At 42.6% G+C, this 15,414-nt stretch overlaps 1 protein-coding gene across 1 annotated transcript in view; it reads left to right on the forward strand.

Annotated features, from left to right (window-relative positions):
* The window catches only part of LOC121585333 (G-protein coupled receptor family C group 6 member A-like), a 39,991-nt gene extending 26,158 nt beyond the window's left edge, over positions 1–13,833 (forward strand). The window contains exons 4-8 of the mRNA XM_045208342.1: positions 2,495–2,633; positions 11,207–11,400; positions 12,123–12,246; positions 12,439–12,743; positions 12,976–13,833. Coding sequence (XP_045064277.1) covers positions 2,495–2,633; positions 11,207–11,400; positions 12,123–12,246; positions 12,439–12,743; positions 12,976–13,833 — 1,620 coding nt within the window. The remainder of the gene's footprint in view (positions 1–2,494; positions 2,634–11,206; positions 11,401–12,122; positions 12,247–12,438; positions 12,744–12,975) is intronic.
* Positions 13,834–15,414: the final 1,581 nt, after the last annotated feature.

A 15,414-nucleotide genomic window follows, 5' to 3' on the forward strand; every position in this document is an offset into this window, starting at 1 on the left:
CAGTTCCCTCTCACTGTCGCCCAGTCTTTTAACACTATCTGTCTGACTGCCCTCTCTAGTTCCCCTGTATTCAGCTTAAAGCTGGCGGTCAGCCCTTCCATATCTCTTCTGAACTGGTGTACCCCCGTCTTGGGGTGGGGTATCCCTTCCACTGCTCTCACTACATCTCTCTGAGTCCATGCTCTGTATACTTGTAAGGTATCAGGCTGGTTGTCTTCTCCTGCTCTGGGGTTTGGCAGGGCTATTAAGGGATATGATTGCTCCATTTTACCCTTACCACTGCCAGCCCCATCTGATTCTTCCCCTTCTGACTCATCATTCCCCTTTCTCTTGGCCTCAGCCCTGTGCCTCTCTAGCTTTTTCCTTTTCTCTTTCTCCCTTTTAGCCTCCTGTCTGACTTTCTCTGCCCTTGTCCTGTACTCCTCTACCTCTGGCTCTTCCTCACCTTCATCTTCCCTTCCTCCTCCAGCCCCTTCTTCCTCATAGGGAGGTGGGGCCGGTGGGGGGGCGATATTATTCCCCTGCACTCTCCTTCTCCTCCCTACCTATTCATCATCTGGATTTTCTCTCCATGCCTGGTCTGCCAAGTTTGGATATAACCTTTCTGCCCTCTGCTCTGGGGGAGGCACGGAGACCTCAACCTTCACTTCTCTTTCACTCTCACTTACTTCTCTTTTCTTTCTGCCTTCTTCCCGCTTTCTAGCTTCTACTAGCCACACCCTGGCTGTTTCTAAGCCCTCTCTTTTCTGTTTCTTTAGATCGGTACCACAATTTACATGCATTTGTTTAATCATGGTTGCCAGTTTAATTACATCTAGTCGCCCAGTAAAGCCATATTTCTTCCTCCAAATATGCCCATAATACACATTTCGTTTGTCTCGCATTTCCATGAATTTCTCGTCCCCAGTAAATTCTGGGACCTCTTGTGAGGATTTGCCCCCCATGGTTAGTACTGTTAAAAATCCCTTAGCCACCTCTTCTATATAACAAGTCAATATGACAAGTAATTCAAAACAGCTTCACACCACAACACCTGGAATCACCCCTTCCTGTATATATGTAATCTTGACTAGTCCCCCAGAATTATCTCATACTTTACGGAGGATTTTATCCCCACAATGTAATCTTGATAATTCCTGACAGTCTCATACAACAGGAATGGGTTCTCCCTCTTCTCTATACAACCACCTGAAACCACCCCTTCCTGTACATGTAGTCTTGACTAGTCCCCCAGAATTATCTCATACTTTATGGAGGAATTTATCCCCACAATGTAATCTTGATAATTCCTGACAGTCTCATACAACAGGAATGGGTTCTCCCTCCTCTATTCAACCACCTGGAATTATTCATAGATGTGACTTTTGAGCAAACATTAGGTCTCACACATATACAACCATACATGATTATTGGTTAACACCATCGGTAACCTGGAGTTTATAAGGCTCCAGAACGGATAGAGTTAGAGCAAAATCTACAGTTGTTTGTGACTTTTGACTTTACTAATATTCTATTTCTCACACATGCTATTTTAATTCCTTCTGGTGTACTTTTTGTATTTGTTTAACCCTGATTATTTGTTGACTGTTCTATAATCTCTTACAGGTTACATCCCATAGGTGCACTTTTAATAGTTCCTTCTATTTCAACACCGGGTAGTTTCTTTTGGTAATGGCCTATTACCGTGAATCGTTACGGACCCACCAACCTTAAATTGGCTAACAACCTTAAATCGGCTACCGGCTACAACCTTAAATTGGCTACCTTAAAATGGCTACGCATTGATCAATTTGCTACTTTAAATTATGACGTTACCCTCAGTCAATATTTTAGCAAGTTCTCAAATCAATTTCACCAACTAATGAATAAAGACTACTGACCTTATCCTTGCAGCCGAGATTCAATGTAGGTTTGGATTCCATCACCGTCTCTGTCATTAATCAGGTGTCCTCTGGCCTGTTTTAACCCTTAATGTCAAAGGGCAGGACTTTCTATTTACGAATGTATCATTCGCCCGTCGACGGTTTTCAGAGTTACCTGGAATGACAGAAGCAGGGTATTGGAATCCGGCTCGAAGGACCAAGATGTTACGTGCTTTCCTGACCATCACTGTTCTTATCTTTTCCCACTCCTTGCTCGGCCAGGTGCAGATATCGCATCCTCCCTAAATTGGGAGGCCCCTTTATCTTGGTTTAGACAGTTCTCCATTGTTGTCTGGTCTAACTCTTACTCACATTGCTAAATAATAGCTCAATGGTAGCTTACTGGTCCTACACTCACACATTTCTAACACATTATACACAGTTTCAGGGTGTAATAATTAGTCATTAATAATTAATCTATCAACAGGTAAAAGCTCTTTAGCCAAAACGTTGGTCAAATCAATCCACAGCAAGGATAGACGACTGTGTGACCTCTTTTTCATGTGTATAGTTCATCTTCCATTAGCCAGCACCTCATATAAAGGGTGTACATTCTTTACTTCACACAGGAGCCAACCACGGACTGTAGGAGAGGGGCCAACACCTCTACCTGTCCCCCGCCTATCATGGCCGTAATAGGGGCCTCTTCCTCTGAGATTTCCATCGCTGTTGCCCGGCAACTCAACCTGGAGCGCATTCCTCAGGTTAGCAGTCAAAACCCACCCACAGTGTCGATTGATGTACAGTAACAAAAGGGTTGATAAAATAATGAATAACCACAGAGTTGTGTAAAATAAATGATAGACCAGCAATGATGATATAGATTAATGACATAATCACTTCAACACAAGAATGCCGTAAACCATGTGGCCAGGCAGCATTTGCCACAGCACTTTTTATTAAGTTTAATCAAATATATAGACACAAAGCATTAAAAAGAGGGGCAAAGTGCTGTTTTTTAGACTCACGCTGGCTGGGAACAACGAACAAAGCTCAAGGCACGCTCGCCACTTTCCTCCGGTATTTATTTAGCAGCTCTGATAGCACATTACTCCGAACAGACACAAGCAAAAACTCGTACATAAATGTAGCAGCCTATACACCTAAACATTAGTGATCTGACATGCTGTATTGCATACAAACATGGTCTCTTTTTTGCTTTCCTGAGTAAGGCAACTCCAAAATGCAGGTGTTTCAGCCTAGCTCAGTGCTTTCTGTGGTGGAGAGGCAGCCAGCGGAAAATACAGAGTGTAGGCGTTGGTAATCTTCTCTAGTTGCGCCATGATTGGCTCAGTGTTCTGTCACTCATGGGGACACTATGTCACAGCAGAATCTACAGGGAGAGCTAGGCAGTTCAAGCCCCCTTGGGTGCTACCTTAGATTTACATTAGAAGTGCCCATCTAAGAAGGCTCAAGGTCATTGGCCACAGATAAAATGGCATTAAATCCCGTTATATCTACCGTAGCTTTGATTGGACTGATCATGTCAACATCATACTTTCAAAATCTTAGTTAGCAAGCTACACAAGCTGTCATCATCATGAATCACGTCGACAATCTACTGGCAAATCCTTTTCAATCCTTGTCATATGAAGAGAAATCATAGATAGAAGGTATCGGTGCTCATCGGCCATTGGACATAAACATAACACAACAAGTTGGATAAGCTGCATAAATTATGTAATATGCCAGGGAGATATGTATACTGTAGCTAAGAAAGTAATACTAAGTGTTTGTTGTGTAGTAAGCTGTTAGTAGCCCATGTTTCTCACCCTAATAATTTGGTCCCTTTCCCCCTCATAACTTAGCCTACTGTTCTGACTTGTAGCCTATACCCTGTTTTAGAGAAAAGTCATCATTGAATATTGTAAGAGCTTTCATTGTCTGCTTATATGTCCCCTTTATTTCTCTATGGTTCTGACTTGGTGTACAGGGAGAACACCGTAAGAATGGCCCATGTTCTGAATTCTGTCGCTGTACATTTCAAAAGTGCTGAACAAATAGTTATATTGACTACGTCCGTCTTAGCTCGCTCATTAATGTCTTCATCGAAATGACAGGTTGCCTCTTATCCACTCATCATTCCCTTATGCCATAGTTTGTACATCTCAATTGTCAGTAGAAACCACATTTGTTTAAGCAAGTCAGCCATATCAGCTATGTTTTTTTAAAAGGCAGTAAATGAGGCTGAAAGGTTGTTTCGCTGCCAGACAAGGCTCTGCTGATAGCCAGGTGAAGTGGTGGTAAAGAATAACTATGTTGTGCTGAAAAGAAAGCTCTGCTGTTGGGACAGCTTTATGTAGGCCCTAACAGTTTGTGGGCACCGTTTGTCACCGTTATAGTGCAATTAATGTATTGTTTAGTGTTGTGTTGTGTAGTGGCTTTGCTGGCATGAATCTAAAACAAAAATGGGAGTTTGCTCACCAAGATTGACATGTGTCACGCCCTGACCTTGAGAGCCCGGTTTTCTCTAGTTGGTTTGGTCAGGGTGTGAATTCTGTTATCTATATCTATGTTGGCCGGGTGTGGTTCCCAATCAGAGGCAGCTGTCGATCGTTGTCTCTGATTGGGGATCATACTTAGGTAGCCATTTTGCCTACCTATGTTGTGGGATCTTGTTTCTGTTTGTTTGGCTTGGTTGATGTATAGCCTTTAGAACTTCATGTTCAGTTGCTTTGTCAAGTGTTTATTATATTTATTAAACATGTATGCATACCACACTGCACCTTAGTCTAATCCTTTACTCAACGAACGTGACAACATGCTAAAATCACCACTGGTCTGTGTATAGGAAATTGATTAGAAAAACTCTGGTCCCATCGTAGCCCATTAAATAATATATACACTGAACAAAAATATAAAAGCAACAAGTAAAGTGTTGGTCCCATGTTTTCCATATCACAAAAGGTTTATTTATCTCAAATGTTGTGCACAAATTAGTTTACATCCCTGTTAGTGAGCATTTCTCCTTTGCCAAGATAATCCATCCCTCTTGACAGGTATAGCATATTAAGAAGCTGATTAAACAGCATGATTATTACACAAGTGCACCTTGTACTGGAGACAATAAAAGGCCACTCTAAAATGTGCAGTTTTGTCACACAAAACAATGCCACAAATGTCTCAAGTTTTGAGGGAGTTTGCAATTGGCATGCTGACTGCAGGAATGTCCACCAGAGAATGGCCATCTCCAACGTTGTTTCAGAGAATTTGGCAGTTCGTCCAACCGGCCTCACAACCGCAGACCACGTGTATAGGTTCGTGTTGGCAAGAATTTTGCTGATGTCAACGTTGTGAACTGAGTGTCCCATGGTGGCGGTGGGGTTATGGTATGGGCAGGCATAAGCTACGGACAACGAACACAATTGCATTTTATCGATGGCAATTTGAATGCACAGAGATACCGTGACGAGATCCTGAGGCCCATTGTTGTGCCATTCATCTGCCGCCATCACTTCATGTTTCAGCATAATAATGCACAGCCCCATGTCGCAAGGATCTGTACACAATTCCTGGAAGCTGAAAATGTCCCAGTTCTTCCATGGCCTGCATATTCAGACATGTCACCCATTGAGCATGTTTGGGATGCTCTGGCTCAACATGTATGACAGCGTGTTCCAGTTGCTGCCAATATCCAGCAACTTCGCACAGCCATTGAAAAGGAGTGGGACAATATTCCACAAACCACAATCAACAGCCTGATCAACTCTACGCGAAGGAGATGTGTCGCGCTGCGTGAGGCAAATAATGGTCACAAAAGATACTAACTGGTTTTCTGATCCACACCCCTACCTTTGTTTTAAGGTATCTGTGACCAACAGACACATATCTGTATTCCCAGTCATGTTAAAAACTCTTAAATATAATGGCAAAATGTCGATTTCCGCCTAAATAGACATTCCCAAAAGTAACTGCTATTCATGTGTAATTACATGATTCTGACATGCCAAAACTTGGTATATTTGGAAAGAAGACATATGGGAGATTATAAGGAAATGATCAGAAGATAGATAGGAGTTACATCGTTCAGAATACACAAGATCAAGCACACACAAAATAACCTTTTTTATAATTTTTATTTTGAAAGTCATCTTTCATTGACAAGATATGAGTGAATTATTGATGCCCAGAGCTGGAAGCACATCAGATGGCTTCCACAAAATGTGAACAATATCAGAAAAAAATGTGATTGATAGACCTAACAACTAGAAATGAGCAGATGTTTTAGTAAGTGGGTGTCAGGTATGGTCACGGAATGTTTCCAAGTGTCCCTAAACCTCTCCAAAGTGGCATATGTCTAAATTAGATAATTCCAGTGCTATTACATATTTGCAATCCCTAAATGCTATTTGTTCAGTATAAAAACACAATTTCTACCATATCAACCTCACTCAAACATTGTGGTGGTGTTATGGGGTATCCAGGGTACATTCAAGTGTCCTTTCAACCTCTCGAAAGTGTCCGAATGTGGTAATTGCACTGTTTCTGCACACTGGATGTGCCTAAAAGTTATTGTTCACTATAAAAACTAAATTTCTACAACACCAACCTCTCTCAAGCATCGTGGTGGTGTTGGGGGACATACAGGGGATATCCAAATGTTTTTTCAACCTCTCCAAAGTGCCTGAACGTTTAGCCTAGGCATATTCAATGTATTGGTCCCACATACAAATGAACTGTTTACAAAAACAATATAAAAACAACAGATATACATAAAAATATATAAAAATGTCTTATCAAACACAAACTTGGATACACACGTGTCCTTCACTAAAAAAGGTGCCAAAATATAAATAAGCTGAACTATTTACAAATGGCATTCGTTTTCGTTTGATTAGATTTCACTTTCACCGTAGCTTATGCATGTCGTGACAGTCTTTGAAGCAGTCCCTCTCTGCCAGGAAACAAAAAGCAAACTGGAATTTCGGACATAAGATCTGGCATTTCCCCCTTTTTCCCCAGTGTTTTGTGCAGTTCTTCCTTTTGTCTTTTGGCATGTGTGTTGAATAGTGGCGCTCACCTTGAGTGGGGGGTCATGTGATGGTTGTGAGGTTGCTTTGGGCCCCCATTTCAGTCATTTCCAACACCAGCTGCTCTCGGAATGCCAACTGGGAGAGAGGAGTTTGACCTTTTGCTTTGGCCATTTGCTTGTGGAGAATGAAAGCATTTACTGTAACAATGTCCACAAAGTGGTAAAAAAAAGTATTATACCACTTCCTGGTCTTGTGGAGGACCTGGTAGTAGCCTATCAGAGCATCAGATAGGTCGATAACCCCCATGCTGGCATTGTAGTCCTTCACAGAAACAGGAAGGGAGACATTCTTCTATTTTCACCCTCCTTGAGACATTGTCGTTATTGAATGCCTTATGCGGTGTGGTGAGCACGGTTACTTCCCTTTCTTTGTGTCTTTCCGTTTCACAAAAAGCAGCTTGTTAGATCTGATCCAATGTATTGTCCCCCTCTCCTCTGTCTTTGTCATAATATATAATATATGCCATTTAGCAGACACTTTTATCCAAAGCGACTTACAGTCATGTGTGCATACATTTTTAGGTATGGGTCGTCCCGGGGATCGAACCCACTACCCTGGCGTTACAAGCGCCATGCTCTACCAATTGAGCTACAGAGGACCACTATGTCGTTTACCTTGGTCTTCGGGAAACCGATTATTTTAGGACCAATGGTGCCACAAGCCACTATTTTCATTTTCAAGAGGTCTATGAAAAGTGGGTGTAGAACCATCCGACAGGGTGATTGACATAGCAATGGGGGGTGAAGACCTTGACCGGCGCTTGCTGGGGAGGGGTGGCTCCCAAACGTCATCATCCAAATCCTCTGTATCCTCCACTCTGTGGTGAATAAAATAAAGGGATATATTGTTGTAAGACACACAGAATTACAGTTGACTGAATTTACAAAACGGCATTACTTTAAAGTAAAAACACCAAGCCTAAACTTTATCTGTACAGTGACTCACATAGAAGGTGTGAAGAACACACACAATGCAAACAGTAACACTTTGTAGACAAAGGCAGATGTGAGAACCACAAATAAACAATGGCCATGAGAGTTTAGCAAACAGTGAACTAATATGAAACATAGACAATAACTACTTTGGAATTATATAACATTGAAATGACTTGTTACATACAGTGGGGGAAAAAAGTATTTAGTCAGCCACCAATTGTGCAAGTTCTCCCACTTAAAAAGATGAGAGAGGCCTGTAATTTTCATCATAGGTACACGTCAACTATGACAGACAAAATGAGGGAAAAAAATCCAGAAAATCACATTGTAGGATTTTTAATGAATTTATTTGCAAATTATGGTGGAAAATAAGTATTTGGTCAATAACAAAAGTTTCTCAATACTTTGTTATATACCCTTTGTTGGCAATGACACAGGTCAAACGTTTTCTGTAAGTCTTCACAAGGTTTTTCGCACACTGTTGCTGGTATTTTGGCCCATTCCTCCATGCAGATCTCCTCTAGAGCAGTGATGTTTTGGGGCTGTCGCTGGGCAACACGGACTTTCAACTCCCTCCAAAGATTTTCTATGGGGTTGAGATCTGGAGACTGGCTAGGCCACTCCAGGACCTTGAAATGCTTCTTACGAAGCCACTCCTTCGTTGCCCGGGCGGTGTGTTTGGGATCATTGTCATGCTGAAAGACCCAGCCACGTTTCATCTTCAATGCCCTTGCTGATGGAAGGAGGTTTTCACTCAAAATCTCACGATACATGGCCCCATTCATTCTTTCCTTTACACGGATCAGTCGTCCTGGTCCCTTTGCAGGAAAACAGCCCCAAAGCATGACGTTTCCACCCCCATGCTTCACAGTAGGTATGGTGTTCTTTGGATGCAACTCAGCATTCTTTGTCCTCCAAACACGACGAGTTGAGTTTTTACCAAAAAGTTATATTTTGGTTTCATCTGACCATATGACATTCTCCCAATCCTCTTCTGGATCATCCAAATGCACTCTAGCAAACTTCAGACGGGCCTGAAAATGTACTGGCTTAAGCAGGGGACACGTCTCGCACTGCAGGATTTGAGTCCCTGGCGGCGTAGTGTGTTACTGATGGTAGGCTTTGTTACTTTGGTCCCAGCTCTCTGCAGGTCATTCACTAGGTCCCCCCTGTGTGGTTCTGGGATTTTTGCTCACCGTTCTTGTGATCATTTTGACCCCACGGGGTGAGATCTTGCGTGGAGCCCCAGATCGAGGGAGATTATCAGTGGTCTTGTATGTCTTCCATTTCCTAATAATTGCTCCCACAGTTGATTTCTTCAAACCAAGCTGCTTACCTATTGCAGATTCAGTCTTCCCAGCCTGGTGCAGGTCTACAATTTTGTTTCTGGTGTCCTTTGACAGCTCTTTGGTCTTGGCCATAGTGGAGTTTGGAGTGTGACTGTTTGAGGTTGTGGACAGGTGTCTTTTATACTGATAACAAGTTCAAACAGGTGCCATTAATACAGGTAACGAGTGGAGGACAGAGGAGCCTCTTAAAGAAGAAGTTACAGGTCTGTGAGAGCCAGAAATCTTGCTTGTTTGTAGGTGACCAAATACTTATTTTCCACCATAATTTGCAAATAAATTCATTAAAAATCCTACAATGTGATTTTCTGGATTTTTTTTCTCTCAATTTGTCTGTCATAGTTGACGTGTACATGTGATGAAAATTACAGGCCTCTCTCATCTTTTTAAGTGGGAGAACTTGCACAATTGGTGGCTGACTAAATACTTTTTTTCCCCACTGTAGGCCTATGTAAACTAAATCCAAAGCACAAAAACGTATAAAAAACGAAATACATATAGTAAATTAGCTCTATAAAGTCATTAAATTAATTTACTTACAGATCTAAAAGTGGATCCAATCCTTCTTGAAAGCAATCTTCGTCGGCGGAGTTAAAATCCTCGTTGTCCAAATTGCTCCGACCCGTATTTTATTAAAAGCTTCTATGTCGGTATACTCATTCATAGCTGCCTTCTTTTTAGCTTCCTGTTCGATATTCTTAGCAACATTTCACTTTTTCATCACTTTTATAACACATTAAATGATATTTTCCACAACTAGGACATCTCGGTTTCTCCCTTCTGCAAACCCTTGACACATGACCAAAAGCTTTACAATGATCACACTGCATTGGTCTTGGGATAAATGCTGTGACTTTGTAGTTTATATACCTCAACTGCAATTGAGTACGTGTAACAGTGTTGCTTCCGTCCCTCTCCTCACCCCTACCTGGGCTTGAATCAGGGACCCTCTGCACACATCGACAACAGTCACCCTCGAAGCACAATTACCAATCGCTCCACAAAAGTTGCGGCCCTTGCAGAGCAAGGGAAACAACTACTTCAAGGTCTCAGAGCGAGTGACGCCACCGATTGAAACGCTACTATCGTGCACCGCTAACTAGCTAGCCATTTCACACCGGTTACACTCACCCCCCTTTGACCTCCTCCTTTTTCCGCAGCAGCCAGTTATCTGGGTCAACAGCATCAATGTAACAGTATTGCTTCCATCCCTCTCCTCGCCCCAACCTGGGCTTGAACCAGGGACCCTCTGCACACATCGACAACAGTCACCCTCGAAGCACGGTTACACATCGCTCCACAAAAGCAGAGGCCCTTGCAGAGTAAGGCAAACAACTACTTCAAGGTCTCAGAGTGAGTGACGCCACCGATTGAAACGCTACTATCGCGCACCACTAACTAGCTAGCCATTTCACACCGGTTACATGTCAAAAAACTAAAGAACAGATAAACTCTTCACTTTTTCATCATTCACCACTCGAGTCATCCGACGTGCATCAAATCAAAACAAAACCGCCTTTCGTGATCCTCACATCCTTCACTTTACCCATCACGCTCTCCACCAGTTTGGATAGCTCAAATGGATTCTTCAAGATTGGTATTTCGATAAGCTGCTCCTCATTAACAAACCTTACTCCTACAAGACATAAAGGGACATTCTCCGCACTGTACCCTACTTTGCTCCTTTTCCCATTTTTTGAACAATACCCTCGACTAACCGGTGACTTGACTTGGTACCGGTACCCCCTATATATAGCCTCGCTATTGTTATTTTACTGCTGCTCTTTAATTATTTGTTAGTTTTATTTCTTTTTTTTTAGGTATTCTTTCTTAAAACTGCATTGTAGGTTAAGGGCTTGTAAGTAAGCATTTCACTGTAAGGTCTACACCTGTTGTATTTGGCGCATGCAACAAATAACATTTGATTTGATTTGATTTACTTCAATCCTCCTTGATTCTTACGTTTTTAGATTCACAATCCACTTCATCGTCCGCCTCCACCATCTTTTCGAATCTATCATACCCTGGCCTTGGCTATGATGTAACCCTGTGGAAGTCTGTGAGAGGGGTCATCAACGTCAATGACATTATAGCTGAGTACCATCCAATCAACAACAGCTTCAGCTACACCAGTGGACACACCAAAAATCTAACTGACCTGACGGTAAGGGTTAGGGGTTAGGGTTAGGGTTAAGTTTAGGAGTTAGATTAAAGGGTTAAGGTTAGGGTTAGGGTTAGCTAAAAAGGTTAAGGTTAGTGTTAGCTAAAAGGGTTTGGGTTAGGGGAATGGTTAGCTAACATGCTAAGTAGTTTCAAAGTAGTAAGCAGTTGAAAAGTTGCTAATTATCTAAAATGCTAAAGGTTTCCATGATGAGTTTCAAACTTGCAACCTTTGGGTTGCTAGATGTTCGCGTTATATGCCAACCCATACACCCAGACCCAGTCTTATGTAGCTATACCAAACGTAACATATCATACTCATTTGAGTGTTCTAGATGTATTTTTACTATGTTACAACTAGTCTATGAGACCAGGCTGTGAATACACCTCCCTGACTGAAAAACCACATGATTTTACATGTGGAAAATCACATGATTTCACTTGAAATTTCACATGTGGCTTTACATACTCTCACATGTTATCACATTAACTTCACATACGATAACGTGATCACATGAAAACATGTTTTTGGAACACTTCACATGTGATCACGTGAAATTCATGTGTTTTTTCTGTAAGGGTCTGCTCAATTGAACATGGTTTTAAGTTGAGAGCTAGGTTAAACTGTGCCATGTAAAGGCTTGTTTGAAAACTACTATTAATAGATTTCAGTCACAGTTTTTCTTGGGTCAGCCATTTAAATTAGTGCATTGTTTCCCGATGCAGGATGTGGTGTCTGTGTGCTCAGCTAGCTGTGAACCTGGGAAGTTCAAGAAGACTGCTGAGGGTCAGCACACCTGCTGCTATGAATGTATCAACTGCACTGAGAACAACTACACCAACAACACTGGTTAGTTCTCCTGTACTGTCATCTATACACACAAGTGTACTCTAACTCTCCTCAGTTCACACAATCTTACAACACTGTCCTTATCCAACACTGTTAGTACGAGGCAACAACAAATATATTTCTAAATGCTAAACAGTTGTTCAAGCACTATCCTCCTTTCCAACCCTTTGTGTGCCTCTCTCTCCTCTTCAGACATGGACCAGTGTCTGTCTTGTGACACAAAGAGAGAGTGGTCCTTGGAAGGGAGCTTTGGGTGTACCCATAAAACCCTGGAGTTCTTCTCCTGGCAGGATGGCTTTGCGGTGGTGCTGCTGGCGCTGGTGGCCCTGGGCATCATCCTGGTTCTCCTGGTGGGGGCGCTCTTCCTACACCACCACCAGACCCCCGTGGTGAAGGCTGCCGGGGGGCCTCTCTCCCAGCTCATCCTGCTCTCCCTAGTGGGAAGTTTTGTTGGCGCTGTGTTCTTCGTAGGTCATCCCAGCAGCCTCCAGTGTAAGGTATGTACGGTACACACAGTTTGGGAAACACTTCTGTAATGTACTGTCTGTGACATTGTCTGATTGTACCAGTGTCAGTTTGTGAATTCATGGTTTATTGTGTGTGTATTGTTCTGAACCTTTTGTAACTTTGTGGCAAGGAAATTAGTTTGTAGACGCAAAGCAAATGTAAATACAAAGAGATAATACAGTTCTGTCTCATTGTCTCATCTCTTCTCATCTCATTGTGAAGGTGCGTCAGGTGCTGTTTGGCCTCAGTTTCACCCTGTGTGTTTCCTGCATCCTGGTCAAGTCCCTGAAGATCCTGCTGGCCTTCCAGCTCAAGCCTGACCTGAAGGACATTCTCCGCCGCCTCTACCAACCCTACGCCATCATTTGTCTCTGTGTGGCCCTACAGGTTCTCACCTGCACCCTGTGGCTGGTCCTGCAGAGCCCCCGGGAGAAGGCCACCGTCTTCGCCACCACTGTGCTGGCCGAGTGTGACGAGGGCTCCTACGTTGCGTTTGGTGTGATGCTGGGCTACATTGCTGTCTTGGCGCTCGTCTGTTTCGCCTGCGCGTTTAAAGGCCGCAAGCTGCCACAGAAGTTCAACGATGCCAGGTTCATCACCTTCAGCATGCTCATCTACCTCATGTCCTGGGTGATCTTCGTGCCCGTCTATGTGACCACCTCAGGGAAGTACCTGCCAGCGGTGGAGATGGTGGTCATCCTCATTTTCAACTACGCCGTCCTTAGCTGTCATTTCTTCCCCAAGTGCTACGTCATCCTCTTCAAGAAGGAGCACAACACCAAGAATGCCTTCATGAAGAACGTGTATGAGTATTCCAGAAAGGGCATTTCTGACTCTAGTGCAGTCTCTGAGACTTCAGTCTCTCAGACAGAAGGGAAGTGCACCAGTCACCCTTACTCCATCAGTTCACGTTCTTTCTTCATGTCTCCTCCACCAATAGAACCCACAGCATCTCAGAACAGCTGGTCCATTAGCCAGAACATTGACACTGCCACCCAGTGCACCGTAGTAGACCATGGAGTGTTTGTCACAGGTCAGCTGACCCGACCATACCATCTGAGGAGATGCATGAGCCTATGAGTGGACCACTGTCTGGGACTTTTACTTCTTACGGTACATAACACAGTGTGTCTCTATGTTTCTCTCATTGGTTTGACTGTTCCATTTTGCGTAGTCTACTGGTACGTTTTTGCCCAAGCGGGTTGTTGATTTTTACATTCAAGGCAATTTGGGTAACACTTTATTTGACATTGATATGGACAGTGTCATAAACAGGTATAAACTCTGTCATACGGTGTTATATTCATTTATCAATATTTGTATTGGTTAAGCATCAGTGATGTACAGGGTTGATTGATTTGTGAACTGCATATGGTGTCTATGCTGTGTGAAATGTTCTAACTAAACATCATGGTGGATGTTGGATACCTGAATAGTTAGTTTCTATGTGTAATGTGTACAGTAACCAGCATTTCTCTCTATTTTGGGAGCTGATGCAGCAGGATACATATGAGATATTACAGTTCATATTGAAAACATGTCTACGATGAACACTATAGTTGGAATTTGTGTCAGTTTCATAATGCATGCTTGGTTTGTCCGTGGACGTTATAGGAGTTCTTAAAAATTTCTGAATACCTTTAAATCTATTTCCACATTATTCATGTACATTATGAAATGTATATATCCACAGTATTTTATGTATATTAAAAGTTTGAATGTGCAATTAACTTTCAGTTGCTGCTTCCATGCTCTACATACACCCATTCAATTATTTATCAATTTAAACAGGTGTAACTTCTCTCTCTGTGTCTGTTGACATCTTGACACCGTATCTGCTTCTTCTCACTGTCTGCTCTGTTTGCAGAGCCCACCTGATGAGCACACATATGCTGTCTATTTAGGCTGCAGGCCTAATGCCACAGTGACACGGGAAGAAAGAGAGTGAGAGAGAGTGAGAGTGCTGCTGGCATTTTCCCAGTGCCCAAACACATGTGCTTGTAATAACTGTATGAACACTGAGCTCTTCCCTCCATAGTCTGGAGCCCTGTCCTTCAAAGCTCAAATGTCCCGGGCTCTACAGTCATAGAATATACCATGAATGAACTCTGGGCTACTGCTATGTTGCTGAACAGTAGTCTCAGAAACCTGACCGTAGGCAACAGCAGAGACTAGGATCTGTTTTCAATGACAAAATCTTTTGGCAACTTCGATAAGGGGAAAATGAATTTCTGGGGTCGGTCCTCTTCAGACAGACAACTCTCTCAACAAATCACGAGGAAGACATGCCAGAACGGCGCAGTTTGAAACCAAAGTTTGCAGGCAAAACCTTTGCAGTGGTTTTAGTGAAAGTAGTTTAACCAAATTAGCCACTTGCAAAATGCACTTATTAGAAATAATTTATGTTATCTCCATCTTGCTAGCTACTATTTTGGATTTTATTCAGGCAGATAGGGTAGGGACCTAGGTAGTGGAGTAGTTCCTCTATGCCAGAAGAGTCCGTTATTGAAACCAGACCCTAGTCACTGCTGAGAACAGCATCTCTGCTCTATATCACTATGTCTTTGTGGTAAAAGCGCAGTTTGTAGACCGGAGAGCACATTTCTTTGCAAACGGATAGGTCTAAATCGTAACTTAACATCCATGCTTGTAACTCAAGAA

This window comes from Coregonus clupeaformis, chromosome 28, assembly GCF_020615455.1.
Source record: "Coregonus clupeaformis isolate EN_2021a chromosome 28, ASM2061545v1, whole genome shotgun sequence".
Lineage (NCBI taxonomy): Eukaryota > Metazoa > Chordata > Actinopteri > Salmoniformes > Salmonidae > Coregonus > Coregonus clupeaformis.